This window comes from Adiantum capillus-veneris, chromosome 15 (genome assembly GCF_014529385.1).
Source record: "Adiantum capillus-veneris isolate H3 chromosome 15, ASM1452938v2, whole genome shotgun sequence".
NCBI classification, from domain to species: Eukaryota; Viridiplantae; Streptophyta; class Polypodiopsida; order Polypodiales; family Pteridaceae; genus Adiantum; species Adiantum capillus-veneris.
The window spans coordinates 77,277,257-77,293,964 of NC_140945.1; the positions used below are offsets into that span (position 1 = coordinate 77,277,257).

The 16,708-nt window shown below is 45.2% G+C and overlaps 2 protein-coding genes across 3 annotated transcripts; both read left to right on the forward strand.

Annotated features, from left to right (window-relative positions):
• The first annotated feature begins 9,652 nt into the window (after positions 1 to 9,652).
• On the forward strand, positions 9,653 to 12,391 carry LOC147440933 (uncharacterized). Of its 2 annotated transcripts, none has more exons than XM_086482732.1 (4): positions 9,653 to 9,888; positions 10,544 to 11,437; positions 11,635 to 11,712; positions 11,805 to 12,391. In XM_086482732.1, the coding sequence occupies exons 1-3, from the start codon at positions 9,884 to 9,886 to the stop codon at positions 11,666 to 11,668; spliced, it is 933 nt and encodes a 310-aa protein (XP_086338858.1). In that variant the 5' UTR covers positions 9,653 to 9,883; the 3' UTR covers positions 11,669 to 11,712; positions 11,805 to 12,391. The 2 variants fall into 2 exon arrangements, with proteins under 2 accessions (XP_086338858.1, XP_086338857.1); XM_086482731.1 differs by having other exon boundaries at positions 9,656 to 9,888; positions 10,544 to 11,465.
• On the forward strand, positions 11,958 to 13,668 carry LOC147440934 (uncharacterized). Its single transcript, XM_086483359.1, has 5 exons — positions 11,958 to 11,969; positions 12,069 to 12,272; positions 12,672 to 12,743; positions 12,837 to 12,917; positions 13,261 to 13,668. Exons 1-5 carry the CDS (start codon positions 11,958 to 11,960, stop codon positions 13,351 to 13,353), a joined length of 462 nt encoding a protein of 153 aa, XP_086339485.1. The 3' UTR covers positions 13,354 to 13,668.
• Positions 13,669 to 16,708: the final 3,040 nt, after the last annotated feature.

Genomic DNA, 16,708 nt, shown 5'->3' on the forward strand with positions numbered 1-16,708 from the left:
GACGGGTTTAGCAGTGTTGATCATGGGAATTGTATGTTGCACCACAGAAGGTGGAACGCCCTTCATGTCATGATATGTCCAAGCAAAGATATCCTTGTATTCCTTGAGGAGCTCCTTAAGTACAGCCTCTTTAGTTTCGGTAAGGTCTTGAGCAATAAAGACTGGTTTAGACTCCTCACCTGGTTCTGCTAATTCTATCTCTTTAACTACCGCTGGACCATCATAGACTCCACTGCTTCCATTGGTAGGTATTCATTGGGCTTTGGCATACACAACCTTTCGCTCCCCCGTGGTATAAGATTTAAAATGTTCAGGAGCCGTATGTAAGTCAGCAGGCTCTTGTCCTGACGGAGACCTTTCTTTTAGTTCTGCCTCCTTTTGTTGTTGTGCTAACTCTCGATTTTGACGTCTTCTTATAGTTCGACTCAATTTCGGCTCTGTAACCTCCAATTGAGTGAGGTCAATGGGTCGCGGGCTGCACCACATGACATTCTGGAGATGTTCACCCCAATTGTCTACTAGCTTTCGATGAGTATCACATGCCCCTAGATAGCAAGCCATTCTACAGTAGATCTTTCCTTGTTTATCCTAGCTCTCACATTTGCTCGATATCGTCGTCTCTTATATGACCTTTGTTTCTTGTTAAGGTTTTGATTTTGGTAAATGTTTGAACTCGACTCGCTTGATAAGTCTTCGCTTGTATCTTCGTCACTCTCATATAAATTACCATAGATGGTCGTACTAGACCTTGAGTGTTCAGTTTCTATACTTGGCTCACTCGATGTTTCCTCGGGTTCTGAATCCATTTCTCCCTGAGATTCCGTTTCTGATGTGTATTGGCCTGAAGCCTTCGAGGAATCATCGGTTTCACTCTCAGGTAGGTGTGCCTCTTTCTTATCATCGGATGTTACATGCGCTACACCTAACATGTTTATTGGTGCAATGTATGGTATCTCTTCCCCATCTGGTGTTACCCAGGTTGTTCCTCAGCTCCCCATGTATCTATAGTTGCCGCCAGGTGTACCCAATCGACATTGTCTGACTCAGCCATTCCGGGTAAGATATCCATATAAGGAGAGTTCTCCCCAATATCCGTGTCTTCGTTACACATGTAACAATACTGTAATGGAGCTGAGTGAATTGTTGTGTCTGATCGATTATCAATGATGAATTTATTTCCTAGAGGATGCGTTCGACCACTTAAAAGATCAACTCGAATGACAGAGTCTTGGAACTGTAAGTAGACGTGGTTTTTGGACCAGTCATGCACCATTTTTGCTTCCCTCATGAATGGACGCCCTAAGATCATCTCAAATGACATAGGATGCTTGGAAAAATCCATAACAATGAAAGTTTGCCTTACCTTGTGTCCCAAGACCTTGATTCTAAGATCCTTTAGCATTCCAATAGGCGTAACAATAGATCCATTAGCCATTTTTACCACTACGCTTGTGGCTTCAAGGTGAGGTCGCCCCATAGACTCCCAATAACTTTTTGTCACCATGCTGACTCCCGCACCACCGTCAAGGACTCCCTTTACAGTTAATCCTTTAGTAGTGATTGGCAGAGTAGCATTAGATTCATCACCTTCAAAGTATTGCCCCAACTTGTTAACGGGTACTTCAATTACGGATTCATGTCCCGCTAGGTCAGATGGTGGTGCTAAATGTTCCTCATCATTCATTACCGAGTCAGGTTTGTTCATATGTGCAAACTGTGGTAATCCGGCCTGTAATTCTCCATTGAGGAAGGCTCGAAGAGCTGAGACTAGCTCGGGGTCTTTGTATAGTTTGGACATGATGGTGGTTCTAACTTCTGAAGACATGAAATCCATCAATTTGGCAACATTTAATGGCATCTTGTGGGACGTAGGACCCTGACAAGAGAATGGTGAAGATGGAATCTCCACTTCCTCAAGGGGGTCAGGTATTCCCTCACCAAACATTCTCTCTAGTAGGAAAGGTGTGTGTCCACTTTCAGATGTCCTACCCTCACTCTCTTCCCGAATGATACTGGGTATAGCTAACGGCCTGTAGTTCTTGTGAGGTTGAACTTGTGTGGGAAACACTGTGTCCGACATCTGGATATGTTTGGGTTCAGGTTCTAATGTTCGTTGAGTTTCTTCCACCAAACCCCTCAGTTGTTGGACTCGTTCAATTTCCACTGTTGGGTTTGGATAGGTTCCAATCTTTCTCTTGTAATCCTCATTTTTTGTCTCTCGTGGTTTATCTTGGGGGTTCGCAACTGGGTAGTTTAACTTTGAATACTCTTTTGGTGTTCGTCGTAATTCCCTCTCGTGATCCTCCTCACTGGCTTTTTCCTTTGTAGTAACAGTTTTGGTCTCCGTGGTCTCTATCGAATCTGAGTCATCCTCAGGGTCATTCATATACACGGGATCCTCTCCTGTCCCTATGTTAGTCTTTGAACTAGGTTTTGAGCTAGAAGCATTAAGGGATTTCTTTCTTCGTGTTTTCTTCTTTCTCGCTCGGCCAATGGATGCAGTATCTCTCTCTTCGAGGATGTAATTTTGCTTTTGGAGCATCGACCGTGTGAGTGCATTCCCTGGTGCTATGTTTATAGTTGGTGGTGTCCCATCAACAATCTCTATTATGTTCAATGGTGTGATTTTCGGTGCGTTTGGATTGTTAGGACACTGTGCGATCAAATGATCTATGCCACAACGATTACAAGTGAGTATTGGCATTGCCAATGCACTCCCTTGACTTGTTTGCATTAGTGCGGCATTCTTTTGCATTCTAATGGGGCACTCAGCCACTCGATGTGGTCCACCACATTCGTAGCACTGAAGAGGTGGTCTCTTGGTAAAACTATTAATGTTTTAGCCTCTTGCTGCTAGCGCAGTAGCTTGATATACCGGTTTGATTTGTCCCCAATGGTCTTCCATATAGTACATGGGACACTCCTCAAGCATGTCGACTTCATAGGTGATACTAGAGTCTATGTCCTCTTCTCAATCTACATAAGTACTAGATGACTCGCAACCTATTTGGTTCATAGGTGTAACTCTTGGATGATGGGGTTGCGGTCCTAGCACTGGAGGTGGCAACGGTGTGGTTTGGACCACATTTTGGGTTCTAGGGACCATGTGTTGTAATGGCAACTGTTGCTCCATGGGTGGGGTAGGCATCAATGCAGGAACTCGAGGTGAGTCTGCCCAAGCTATAGGCGGTCTATTTTCCATGATGCGTTTAAGCATTAGGCAATCCTTCGCTTGATGGCCATACCTACCACACGCGTTACAAGTCCCGTTAAACTTTACTCTGAAAGTAGGGCATTCACTCGTAGTATGTGGGCCCAAGCAAATTGAGCACCATTGTTGCTCCCTTCTTGGATACATATGAGTGTTTTGTGGAGCACGATTACCCTTAAGGCTTTCTTGGATGGCCTTGGTGAGATCTGCCAAAGTCATCTCAGATATTGTTTGCTCTTTCACGATTGGCTTTATCTTCATTGGCTCATGCCCTGATGCTTGCGAGCTACTAGACTTCGGCTCGGCAGACACTCTTTCTCCTGCAATCATTAAATTATCCTCCAATTGGATTGCATTCATGGTGACTGCTTCCCAAGTAGTGATACCTCTAATGACTAGGCCATTATAAATACTTTCATGTCGTAGTCCCCTAATGAATCTATCGAGCAATTGGTTGTTGTTGAATCGCTCGTTTGGATTGCATCGAGAATTCAAATTCTTTAGGCGACTAATGAAGTCTTTCACGGATTCACCTTCTTCTCGTTGGGCTTTCTGGAGCTGAGAGGCTACACCCCAAAGTACTCCCTCTCGTATGTATTCTTTTAAGAACAGTCTCCTAAGAGTAGAGTAGATCGTTTTTTTTTCTACTCTTAAGGTTCTATATCAATCTCCAGCCTTTCCGCTTAGGGTCAAACTCAAAGCCTTACACTTATGTAGCTCATTGTGCTCTTCCAAGGAATCGCACACATGTTCAAAGACTTCCATATGCTTTCTAGCATCTCCGTCTCCATTGAATTTCTGTGTGAGCTTAGCTTCTTGAACTGCCTTGCTCCTAGGCTCTCTATCAGGTGCACTACGCATGTTTTCCGCAATAGAGCGACCGATAGTTTGAGCAAATGCTGCCAAATCTCCTATTTGAGCGGGTATAATGGGTGTATGTGCTCCTGGAACCACATGTGAGATGGGAGTTGGCCTTGGCCTTGGCATACGCGTGGCTCTTGGGTCCCAAATTTCGTATGGTTGTGTACCAGACGGTGGTCCAAAGTTTACAGGCGTGGCCCTAGGCATAGGGGGTTCCTGATATGGCATGTTATTATTAAATGGCATGGCTCCACTTGCATAAGAGCTTGGATAATTCCATTGTGGATTGTAAGCTCTTGGAATAATCGGAGGTGTAGGAGCTACATGAGGCTGAGGTACGACAGGTGCACATGATTGATACATACATGTAGGTATAGTTGGGGGCACTGTGCTACTAGGCATCGGCGCAGTGTTAACAAATGAACTCCATGGTGTACTTCTTGTCATGCTCACCACTGGGATATGCATGGTAGCCGTAGTGTCATTAAGAGAAAGATGAGCTAGATCTGGGAAGGTAAAGCTGCCACTTGTGGGCTCAGATTGTACCGAGGCTCCTGGCGAAACAACATATGGAGGATCAATGGGGCTCACTGAGGGAGTCTCCATTTGTGACAGGGTTGGTTGGTTGGCCTTTCCCGTATCCAAGAATCTCATTAGGCCTGTTGAAGGCATGTTGATCCCTGTGTTCTGTCTTTCTAACTCGACAATCCTATGGAGGACATCACAGACTTTTTGTTGTTGCTCATCTATGCTAGTAGCACCCGATGTGGATTGTAGAACATCTAACCAACCCACATGATAGGTGTGTCCTGTGTACCGATCAGTTAAAGCTTCTGCTTGTAGGTCATACTCCCGATTTTCGTTTAGGAATATCCCATCTAAGCCTGGCGTGCTAGAGGTTTCCCTTGAAGTGGAAGCATTATTGCTCCCCATAGCTTGCCCCTCCGTGACTGCTACCTTGGGAGCACTCGGTTGCTCGGCTGGCATGATTGTTGTCATAGGAGCCTTTGCTTTCAGGGCTCGACTTTGTTCTAGCCCTCGTAGGTTCTCAATTTCCCTCTCCCTTGTTGCTTGCATATAGCGTTCAATCTCTTGTACTTTGGCAAGACTCCTACCATCGGGTAGTAAAACCTCAGAGGGAGATAGTCCTAAGGGATCAGGAGGTGCAGTGGATGGAACATTCACATGCACACTCTCAAGAAGCATAGGGTCCATTTTAGGCAGGAATGACGAATTTACTTCCCCACTCCCTTCATTTATTTCATTAACCGCATGTTCGGAGCGAGTAGCTCTACTAAGGGTCTCTTTTAAGCGGCTAAACACGCTGGACCCGGGCCGTGGGCCCATGGCATGCATGTCTTGACTTGAACTATCAGGGTTTGGTGTAGGATACCCCTCCATGAATTCGTAGTCAGAGGAAGAATCACTAGACGCGATATGAGGATCTTGGGTCGCGCTACCTTGAGTCCCGGCCGAAGGTCCAGAACCTAGGGTGGAGGAATAATGGGTGCCCGCGTAAATGGAGGCACTACCAATATGCTCGTGCTCTAACACTCGTCCAGAGCGTAGGTTCATATGACTTGGATCCCCTAGAAGTGTCAGTGAGGGCCCGTGAAGGCTGCTGATCTAGTAATTTTGGGTGTTTTGCAACCCAAGTATTTTCTTATTTTTTGATTTTTTGGTCCTTTTTTTCTGACCCAGCTATAGAATAGAACGTATGATAGCTCAAAACGAGCGTCTCGGTCAGAGGGACATGCCATGCTTTACAGCCCTCCATTTGGTCACTTTATGCCCTCGAAATCCTTAAAACCGTCAATTTCTAGTAGGGAACTAGGCCCGAATTAGAAAGTCTAAGGGTGCAAGTGGGAAGAGAAGGGAGGAGAGTGGAGGACTTGCCCCACATGCTCTCATTCCCTCTTGAGGGGGTAGGGTATATATATAAGAGTGAGTCTAGTATTTATCATAGGACTGAGGCGTGAGGCTTGGGCTTGGGCTTGGACTTGGGCTTGGGCTTGGGGAAATGATCCCGATCCCGATCAAAATTTTAGTGTAGCCCCCCAGTCACTCACGCTTAAATATTTTCGGTTTTTTTTTTTTTTTTGCGACGATCACGCGCGGATTTGGTGACCCTTTCTTGACCACACACACTCTCACCTACCTAACCTCCCAGTCAACAGCTCACTACCTTATCTACTTACTAACAGTGCTGCTAACCACTAACTAATCTACTAACTAATCTGTTAACTGCTTGCTGACAGTGAGCTAACTGTCCACCTACTTCCTCTCTCACTACCTGCTGTGCAAACACTATGTGCAGCCAAACCTTGACAGAAAATTGTGTGCAGAACTGTGTGCAAACAGAAATTGCTAACTGCCTTCCTACTTATTCATTCACTGCAACCAAGCTAACGACTACTAATTGTGCAAAGACTGTGTGCAAACAGAAAACACAACATTATGCAGAAATCACAGAACTTGCAGACAACACAGAAATTAACAACATACAGAAAAACAACTCATTCCTCTTCCTCTTCCTCTTCTTTCCTACTACAAACAACTCATAGGAGAAGCACAAAGTGCCTCTTGGGCTTAGTGCAGGGCGATTCCCCGGCAGCGGCGCCAAAAATGTGCGCTCCTTGCCGCACTATCGAAGCAAGGGACTTGCCGATACATCGTGTGCGAGCCACAAATGGCTCCAAGCACACAACAAGACTAATCTAGCAAGCTCAAAAGAGGGCAATGGTGTGTCACTCACCGCTCTATGCTCCTGCCGTGGAGGATTCCTCGCCGCGATGAAGAAGAAGCTGCAGTCGTGCTGCGCTCAACCGCTTCTCCGCCGTCGTGCCTTCGTAATGCTCGATCGCACACACACTCTCCCTCTCTCTCTCTCTCTCTCTCTCACATACACACACACGAGGAGGTGAAGAAGACGAAGATGGAGATGGAGATGGAGCAAGAGCACTCTTCTATTGCACAAATGAGAGAATGAGTGAATTTTAGGTTTAGTTGGCTTTTATATGAGCTCACCCCATTCACACTTGGGCGCCCATGCTTAGCCAACTAATCCCTTGAATGTCCCAGTTAGAGTGCGCCTCTCATCGGCGATCACTCTTACCCTTTTCCTATTGGTCCGACAAGCCCGGTACCTGACTCTACCAAATACATAATACACGTCCGTCGTAGGTGATGGGGTGTCCGTGAGCCGTGAGGGTTAACAATGGTTATGATTATGATATACTCTAGAATTGAACCTAGGCATGATTAAATGGCCACCTTGTGAACCATAGAGAGATGTATCATGTTGAACCTCCTATGATATATTAGTGGACCGCATCACAAACCCTAGATGAATCACTAAAGAGTACCATGATTAGGTTTTAAGGGGGAGCTTGTTAGGGTAAACCATCTCTTTCCTATGACACATAATGTATGAGGCATACATGCATGCATACATCCATGACCCATGATGACCTCATTAAATGAAGTCCAAAGGCCAAATTGAATGAAGTTCAAAAGGCTTACACCTCACCCACTGCATCAACAGATGCTTCAACCTAGTGCTATATAAGCACACACTTCTCATTGTACAAACTCTCTCTTGCATCCTAGTAATCAAGCTCTCTATTTGCATCAAGTTTTTGTCTTTGTTAATTTACACGAGCATTAGCTTATAACACGAATGCAACTAACTTCTATCCACCCTAACATGAATCTATACATACATCATTTGAAACTGCACATGGCATGTGCAACAACATCTCTCTCTCTCTCTCTCTCTCTCACACACACACACACACACACACACACACACACACACATACACACACATGAATCACACTTACCAAGGCTTGCATGCCTCAAAGGAGCACTAACCAATAGCGATCTCGGGGTGGGTATCCTGGAATGCATGAAAGGGTTGAATCTATGTAATTTCTAGAATCATAGCACCATGCTCTATGTATTGTTTGCGGTCAATCCTATGTCGAATCGCCTTTTTGAAGTCTGGCAAGGTGCGACAATTCTCCTCCCAAAACTGTCATATGAGCTCCCTCATGTGTGAATCTAGAATGTGTGAGCATCATGGAGCATGCCCATTGCTCACCCAAAGCTCCTCACTACGTCCCAAATCTCCTCCCAAAACTGTCATATGAGCTCCCTCATGTGTGAATCTAGAATGTGTGAGCATCGTGGAGCACGCCCATTGCTCGCACAAAGCTCCTCACTACGTCCCAAATCAAGTCGTTGTCTCCTGAGGCATCCAACACGCAAGGTGGGTCGACGAATACACAACACACGAGAAGTGGCCCGAGAAATACATGTAACGGATATATCTGCCACCGTTGCGGTGAGTGTGAAACGAGATGCAAGTACATCCCTAGAGCTCTGTTAGGATAGTGCAATGTAAGAGCGCATGACACTATCTACAACTGTTGTCGTAGCGCTCGACGGGATCTCGAACTACGGATCCCGATAGTTGTGCAGGCCTCAACAACACAAGGGTGTTGCAACAAATGCTCAAGCACCTGAGTACGTGAGGGAAGATCGATGTCATTGAAGTAGGTCTCTGTAATGATGCATGCAAAATATCTTGCTCCAGACGCGCTAAGTGAGCGTCCCATTGTCGAAGGACCAGGCTCCAAAGTTAAAGTAGGGTTCACACATGCCTATCCAGGTATATGTCAAGCTAGACATTCATCTTCTTAAGCAGAAATAGCCCACTTTTTTTTTTTTGGGAGGACAATAACGCTTCTCCAAGAGGGAAGTAATGTCAGGGCAATGGTAGGACCAAGGAGCATGCAGAGTCAAAGGGTTTCCTAAAAAGGAGCCAGGGAGCCTATATAGGAATATGGTAGGGTGGAAATGAGCATGCCGTAGTCTCTTAGGTCTTTCAATTGCGTGCACAATGTACCATGGATCATGCTCTAAAATATGGTATGAGCTTGCCACTAGTTGGCGTAAGCTGAAAAAGGTCCTTCAAATTCTTAAGGAGCTCGATGTGACTCCTGGGACTCTGATTTAGGTGATGGTTATTCCTCCTTTTACCTGCAGTAGTAGATGTATTGTGCACAAGAAGTTGTTTCCAATGTGTTTTGTTCATGCATGTGCATCATCATCTCAATCTGTCTCTCCCACCCTCTCTCTATGTGCACAACCCGGATTTTGGGTGCATTTTCCTCTTAGGTTGGGATCAGACGAGGTGGAGGAAAAGAAAGGAGAAAGGGGTGTACATGAATGGTGGCTCTCATCTCATGGACCAAGAGCAGGGCGAAGCTTCTGGACCCCCTTGAAAGCTCACTGCTTCCGTCCACCTTTTCAACTTCCTTGCCTAGGCCACCTCATGCTCTAGAAAATAATCATACTTGCACAATATGTTCTACTGATTCTACTTAACTCATGTGTCTTGCAGCAATCTTTGCTACCATCCCCTGAGATATGAGGGAGGTAGGTTCACTGTCCAGCCTTTATAGGCCTTGAGTTCAAAACTCAGTTATAGATGTTTGTGGCTTATTGGAATTGTTTGTTCATTTAGCAACTCTCTCTCTCTCTCTCTCTATCGGGAGCTTTTAAGCAAGTAGGCTACAATGCAGAGGGGGTAAAAGGCTTCGAAATTTGTTGTCATTACCATCTATATACTCTCGCTCTCCTTCTCCTTCTCCTTGAACGACAAGCACACTCTCCTCTCGTCGCTTCCACAGCAAGGAAAAGCAACAGGAAATAGAAGATCCCTCTTCCTCGCCTCTTCTGTTACTCCCCACATCCTCTTCATTCGAAATCAGGCTGCGTTCAGCTCTGCTCCGGCATTCGCTCGCCATGAGGTTTGTGTTTTATCTCTTTCGTACGAATGTGAGTTCTTTATCGCCCCCCCCTGCGGGGGGTCCCTGGTGTGTATAATGTCTTCCCGCCTTGCTTGATCGATCATACCCTGTTTCTCTTCTCTCCATTTCCAGCGCTCCCCAGTTGCAATGGCGTTTGGTTTTCTGCTGCAGGGGAGAGTTCTCCCTTGCTTCCCTTCAATTTGTTCATGCAGTTCTTCTCGGCGTTTGATTTCTGTATCTAATCCTTTACTGATTTCATGCAGTGCACTTTGTGATCATTCTTGGGCGTGGAATTTTTTTCGCGGAGTAATGACTAATCTTTTCTTGTTCTCTTTCTTTTTTCTTTCTTTCTGTGTGGGGAAAGGATTGTCTTTTTGGCTAGTAGTTCTTTTCTCCCCTTTGATTGAGGCAGTTTCTGTGTTTCCTTGATTTGCATATAAGAATTCCGTTTTTCTGATGACTGTGGTGTCTATTGGATTTAGGCTATTTCTTGTTTCTGCTTAATCTTTCCACTTTCTTTGCTCAAATATCTGATTACAGCTTCTGGGTTCATTGAGTTACCTGTTTGCCCTCTTCTCCTTAGTTATGTAGATCAGGCTGCTATTGTCTTTCAATTACCCTAATAACCACTTTTTGTGTTTAACAATCTCTGCAGAGAGGAAGTGCTAGTGCTGCCGCCTTCTGCAGAGAGGAGGAAGGCAGGGTTGTATTTGAGCAAGCCTGATGAAGCTGCCTTCAGGGAATGCATACCTCCTGAAGTGACCTACGTAAAGAGGTCCTTCCATGAAGCAGGTGTTAGAAGAGATCTGAAGTCAGAAGCAGAAGTAAATGCATCACAATCTGTATCAGCAGAAAGGATGCAGACAGAGGCCATACGAAGAGAAGGCAATTCTGTAGTGCCAACCTTGGGATCAGTGAAGCACGAAATCAATCAAGAAGGAAGAAGCAAACAATCAATGAGAAGTTTATCCATTCACCACACACAGAAGGAGCTGCTGGTAGGTGCCCCACCTCTTCAATGGGGCAGCCTAAAGGGAAACAGAAGCAGTCGAGGAGCTAACCACAAATCTAAGCCATGCAATTTGATTGATGATTTCAAAACAGTTCGGGTGGTCGAGGCTGCAAAAGACTCTCCCGTCCCTGCAAATTGCAATGCTGTTGCTATGGAAGACTGTTCGAAGTCGAGAAATGCTGTATCTAGAAAAAGAGACCACTCTTGCTCACCCCCTGCAGAACATGCAGACTTAGAAGAAAATAGCAAAAGAGAGAAACGTTTAAGAAGTTCTGATTTATCCAAAGGGAAAAGGGGAATGCCTGTACAGGGAGGTAAGAGAGAAGAGCCCTTGCCTCATCAATGCATCACTCGTAGCTCACCTGGAAAGAAATTGGAATCAGCAAATCAGGCTACTCTCGCTAATGGAATTGGAGCTGGCCCTGCCAGAAAGGATTTTTCTCTGCCAAAATTTGTCATCTCATTGTCTCGGAAGCAGATAGAGGAAGACTTCTTAAAACTGAAAGGAAGCAAGGTTCCTAAACGGCCTAAACGCAGGTCCAAAGCCGCAGAGAACAGTGTCTTTGTAAGACTTGAGATTTTGCTGTTTGGTGCTGTTGATTATATTTGTGCATCTGCAATAGCCCGTTTTAAGTAACTTTTTCTCGAGGGTGCTTTCTGCTTGCTTTGCTTTGCCTTTAAAAGAGTCTTGTCCTATGTTCTTAACCCAGGCATTGTTTGATTTGCTATTTCAGTACTGCACTCCTGGAACTGGGCTCTCTGATGTGACCATGGCCCGCTATACAGTAAAAGAGAAGAGGAATGTCAAGGGGGTAAGACCGACTTTCAATGAATCTTCGGCAATCTATTGACGTCGTCCATTTGATTATTGTTTTTAATGTTCTAAAATTGTTTGATTATTCAGAAATCAAGGGGCTTGAAAGCAATGGAGAGCGAGTCTAATTCTGAATGATCATCTTGCAGCAGGAGGGGTGGTGTCTTTCTTGTGAATATACATCATAGATGGTAGTTGTAGTAGTAGTTTGTCATATTTGGCTTGTCATATCATATCATTTGAATGGCTGCCGAAGTCTGACAAGTATGTAGATCTTAGCAAAAATTTTCCTGGGACCTTTTTGTGCTAATGGTAAGGTTTTAGGTCATCTAAAATGCCAAGCACTCCAAATAGAATCCCAATCTGTTCAATTCACCGCCTAAAGGGATCAAAGTAATCAAACTGTTAAAGAAATTGGGAAATTCTCAATCTCAAGTACTGGTGTTTTTGCTAGTGTCCATCGCAGATCTGCACAAAATTTGTTACTGGAAATGTGGTGGAAACAGATGCATTGAAGCCAGTTTGGTGGCTAACACGTTACAGAGAAACTGGTTGAAGGTATGAGGTGCATGTATGAGCAGTATGCATTGATATGTTCTTCTTGAACAGTTTGATCAATCGTGTGTTTTGTATTTTGTGCTAAGTTGAAAGTATTGCAGACCTCTGCATTATTGATTGGGTGGATGAGTATTTATGCATGCAGTCAATTTGAAGGTTTACTTCTCTTATCCTGTGGAGAATGGTGCCTCTGATATCAGCACCTGCTCTAATAGCACCAATAAGGGGGAACTTGCTGATTTTTGTATAAGTCAATGGGTGATTCTTGCATGTTATGACCCAGTGGAAACCCTTGTCTGAGAGTTGGTCTATCTTAATCATGTTTGATAGTTTCCAGTATGGTGTGATTATTGTTCTCTCTCTAAAATGCAAGAACTAAGGTTGAGTTTCTGGTTGCAGCATGGATTCATGCTTGGGGTCTGTGCAGACTCTAGGACGAGCAAGTTTGGTCATGCAGCTCTTGCACTCAATGTATGTATAGTGTGACTTAATGCATCAACAGTGGTTGTTTTTGTGGGTGCAGCTTGTGTTTGTGTCTTGGCATACTCATGCTGGTATTTGCAGAGCGCATTATGTGCTGCTCCTTGCGTCGAACTTGAGGTGACTTTGCAGGGCACCTCGTCAGTTGATAGTTGTGATTCTATGGTTAGTATTTCGAAAGATTCTACTTTAGTGTGTTGTATGCTTGGTTGATATTTCACCACACCAATTCAAGCTTTTGCATTGCAAAAATATTGTTAAACTCTGTGTCACTTCAAAGTTGGGAAAGAACAATGCCTTGCCCTATTTTCTGGTGAAGTCTATCATGATTAAATTGTAGTTTGATAGAGCAAGGGCTTGAAGAGAACCACAGAAGCATTTCATTTCAAATATAGCTGAAATGAAGGTAGTTTAAGCAGAAGGTCAAGAATATGGGATGCTCGTTTGGTGCCAAACAAGTTATATTAGGGAGGAACTTGCTTTTGATGCATCGTTCTTGTCACAACAGATGCTATGGAGAAGAGTTTTGAATGATCGAAGGTGCTTTGTGCCCAAACTTCGATTGCAGGGCCCTCTTGGACGCATGCAGTTTGATAAGTAGTTGACATGTTCTACCTTAAATATTTCTATGGGCAATGCGGACTGGATGTATTATTTTTCTCCTTCATACAAAACTTGTTCTTAGCTTGTTGCTACTAGACATCTTTTTTCTCAGAATTGCCTGTAATCATCGCGCCTGATGTGTCTTGAGATCATGGTGTATCTCTCTCCACTCTGAAAATTGTGGTACATTCCCATGAGATCATGCTTGTGACTGCGAGGCTATAGGCAAGCAGGATTCTGGCGACAGACATGGACGCGTATTTCTTCTTTCTCTATGAGCCAACACAATCAAGGGGTAAAGTTCTAGCCTTGAGCAGATAGTGCTATGGATGGTAGAAGAGGAGGTTAAATTTCGTCTTGCGAGGTCTACTTATTTATGTATGGTTAAGCAAAGGGCCATAGTGTGTCATGAACCTGCCACTGTACAGAGCGTGCTGGAACGATGCAAGATAATCTTTGAGTGATTCGCCCGGGGTGGACGTAGTTTACGGTGCTGCACTTCACATCCAAGTTGTTTGATAGTTGTGCCAAGTGTCTGCAGCTGCCATACCTCTGTAAGAAGAGCTAATTGTCCATAGCTGCCATACATCTGCAAGAGAGATTGGTCAGGAGCCTTGGATGATGCGGTGTTTTTGCAACATGTATCTCTTTGCGTCCAAGTTGCCAACTGCTGTCCAGTGTGCATGCCTTTATTGTATTTTCCACTGGCTAAAATTGCAGAATTTCGTCTTGATTTCAAGATTGCTTTGAAAAAACCAGCCCTATATTGCATGTTTCTTTGTGTAAAAATCAGTAAATCCTTATTAAAAAACGGGGGTTATATTTGTTTTATTTTTTCCCCTCCTAGAGAAAACGTTTTTGGCGAGCCCAGTGCGGTCTATGTATGGATAGATTCTGCTGGACGATGAGTAACTCTGTCGATTTTGGTAGAGTTAGAAAACGGACAACTTGATGCTTCATCTTAGAGGCATTGCGCATGGGGCACAGTTTACCTTGCCAACCTGTCATCTCCTTCCACATTTGCCTTTGCTAACTCTCCATGTGAACAGAGGCATGAAAGCTCTGCGTGGCAGCAAAACGACAAAGCTGCTGGCCCATGCTCAACCATGCCCAGCACGCCTCTTAGAGCCTGGTTGCGTGGCTTGAGATCCTGCCTTTCAGCCGGTTGCTAGCTGGTCATGTAGAGCCATAAAACCTTCGCGAGACTCGTCACTTCACGTGAAAAGTAGAAATTTTTGTCTGTATGCCCTCGAAATCAGTGGGATCGCCGTTTAATTGCAAAAATCTCATGTGATTGGACGTAGCTGCCGGGCACCAATCCTGCCACAGTAGCGAGCTCTTTTCAGGACCGTCTCCGGAAGCTGTTGACCTGCCCTATCGCAGGTGATGATGGGATTCTGTGGCTACCAGGGCCCACACGCTTCCTTCAGCACCGCCAGTTAATGAGGCCATGGAATTCCAATTCTGCTGTTTTCGGCAGAGTGGAGCGAAGGTAGTCTTCGTTTAACAACACATCCCACTCACTTTACTCCGTGCGAATGTCTCTCAGTGCCGCATGGCCGGAGTCAGGCCGGGGGTGGCACCCTTGTGTGCGAATCTGCTCTAAGGGCCTGGTCGCATGCCCCGCTTTGCAGCTCGCCTGCCCTGCTTGCCGGTTGTTGGTAAACGGGAACAGCCAAGAGCATTTCCCCAGTTTTATTTTTTTTTGACATCCGCTTCCCGGGGCACTGGCTGCAAGCTGTCACGTGGAGGGCGTGTGAATGCGTAGGCAGCATTCAGAGCTGGAGTCGGAGCAGGGTTCAGCTGGTGGGGGTGCTACTCCAGCGTGCGAATGCGCCCTTAGCCCTATACGTTTGCACTGCTCGTTGCATATATGCAAAGACCACCTCCATACGGTGGGGGTAAGCTGACGTGTCCTAAATTTCAGGAAAAGATAAGGGCTGTTTATCAAAGCTGCGTGAATTTCGCTCACTTTCATGTGATTTTCCCACAATAGCCCGCTCGCGCGCGCTCTCTCTCTCTCTCTCTCTCTCTCTCTCTCTCTCTCTCTATATATATATATATATATATATTATGGATGTAAACAAACTATTTTTAGGGTCTGTAGTGCTCCACGCGAAAAGGCAAGTGTGTGGCGCAAGGCTAAGTAGTGTGTCGCTCACTTCCCTCGTCAGTCCTCACCCGTCTCCTTTGTCTTCTGCTCATGCGCAGCACCCGTCTGCGATAAGCAGATCTGCAATTTCTTCCAGGCCTTCATCAAGGTTCTAGGCGTCAAATGCTTCAACAATATGCTCTCCTGCTTGAGAGAGAGAGAGAGAGAGAGAGAGAGAGAGAGAGGAGTCTGCCCCTCGTCATCGTCACTGTATGGTACGGGGGGATCGAGGGCCCCAATTGATGGAGGGCACTAGGAGTGAACTAGGTTGAAGATCCCCTCTGGCCCGACTCTGTGCCAACAGTGATGAGGGAGTCTCTGCCCATGCTCGCCCAACACACACACACACACACACACACACACACAGTCTGCTCACCCTCATTCATGATTGCTCGTTGAGGGAATCTCCAATTGCGGCTTTGTGTTGGAGAAGAAAGGAGGTGACTCAATGTGTATCTTGCGTTCCACTCTCATCATTCATGCGTTGATTTCCTCCCCCACAAAAAAAGAAGGGAGGCAACAACAGCAACATTTACCAATGTCCTATTTGTTGGCTCCGATGCTGACACGTGCAGGTGGTTCACATTGAATCATCACCTTGAATTGTCCGAGCTTGGAAGGTGTGAATCCATGGCAGGTGGCACTGGCAACGTCATCCTGGGTTGCTTGTCATCAACACCAAAAGCCCATTGAGCTGGTTGGCCCGTGCAACTGCCTCCACTTGGGTCGTTTGTCAGTACTTGTTATCCTCCTTGTGTTTATGTGGTTTCTAAGATCCCACGCCATGGATACATACAAAGAAAGCTTCTAAGGAGGGGGAAGCAGAGGGTGCTCTTGCAAACCTTAGTTTGACTGTTACGTCCAACAAAGCTTCACTTTTCATAAACCATAGCTGCTACCTTTGCAGATCGGGCAAGAAGAAAGCCGAGGGTGCCTCGTCAATTCTGTGACATGGTATTAGAAGTGAACACGATAATCAACGCGATGGGAGAAATGACATAAGAGATAATAGTGGAAATTGCAATAGACATTATATGTACAATGATGAGATCATGCTAGACATGATTGAATGAGAAAAGGTATGTAAGACGAATAGAACATGACACAGGATGAATATGGAAGGGATCAGTCACAAAGGTGGTGATTGAAGGACTCAAAGAGAGCATGATGATCTCATAAATAAATACAATGGATATGTTGG

What these genes read in the sequence shown, in the direction of transcription:
- LOC147440933 (XM_086482731.1), top strand. An exon ending in CCGCAGAGAACAGTGTCTTT is followed by an intron (nt 11,466 to 11,634) that starts GTAAGACTTGAG and finishes TTGCTATTTCAG; the next exon opens with TACTGCACTCCTGGAACTGG. An exon ending in AGAAGAGGAATGTCAAGGGG is followed by an intron (nt 11,713 to 11,804) that starts GTAAGACCGACT and finishes TTGATTATTCAG; the next exon opens with AAATCAAGGGGCTTGAAAGC.
- LOC147440934 (XM_086483359.1), top strand. An exon ending in ATGCAGCTCTTGCACTCAAT is followed by an intron (nt 12,744 to 12,836) that starts GTATGTATAGTG and finishes TGGTATTTGCAG; the next exon opens with AGCGCATTATGTGCTGCTCC. An exon ending in TTGATAGTTGTGATTCTATG is followed by an intron (nt 12,918 to 13,260) that starts GTTAGTATTTCG and finishes TTGTCACAACAG; the next exon opens with ATGCTATGGAGAAGAGTTTT.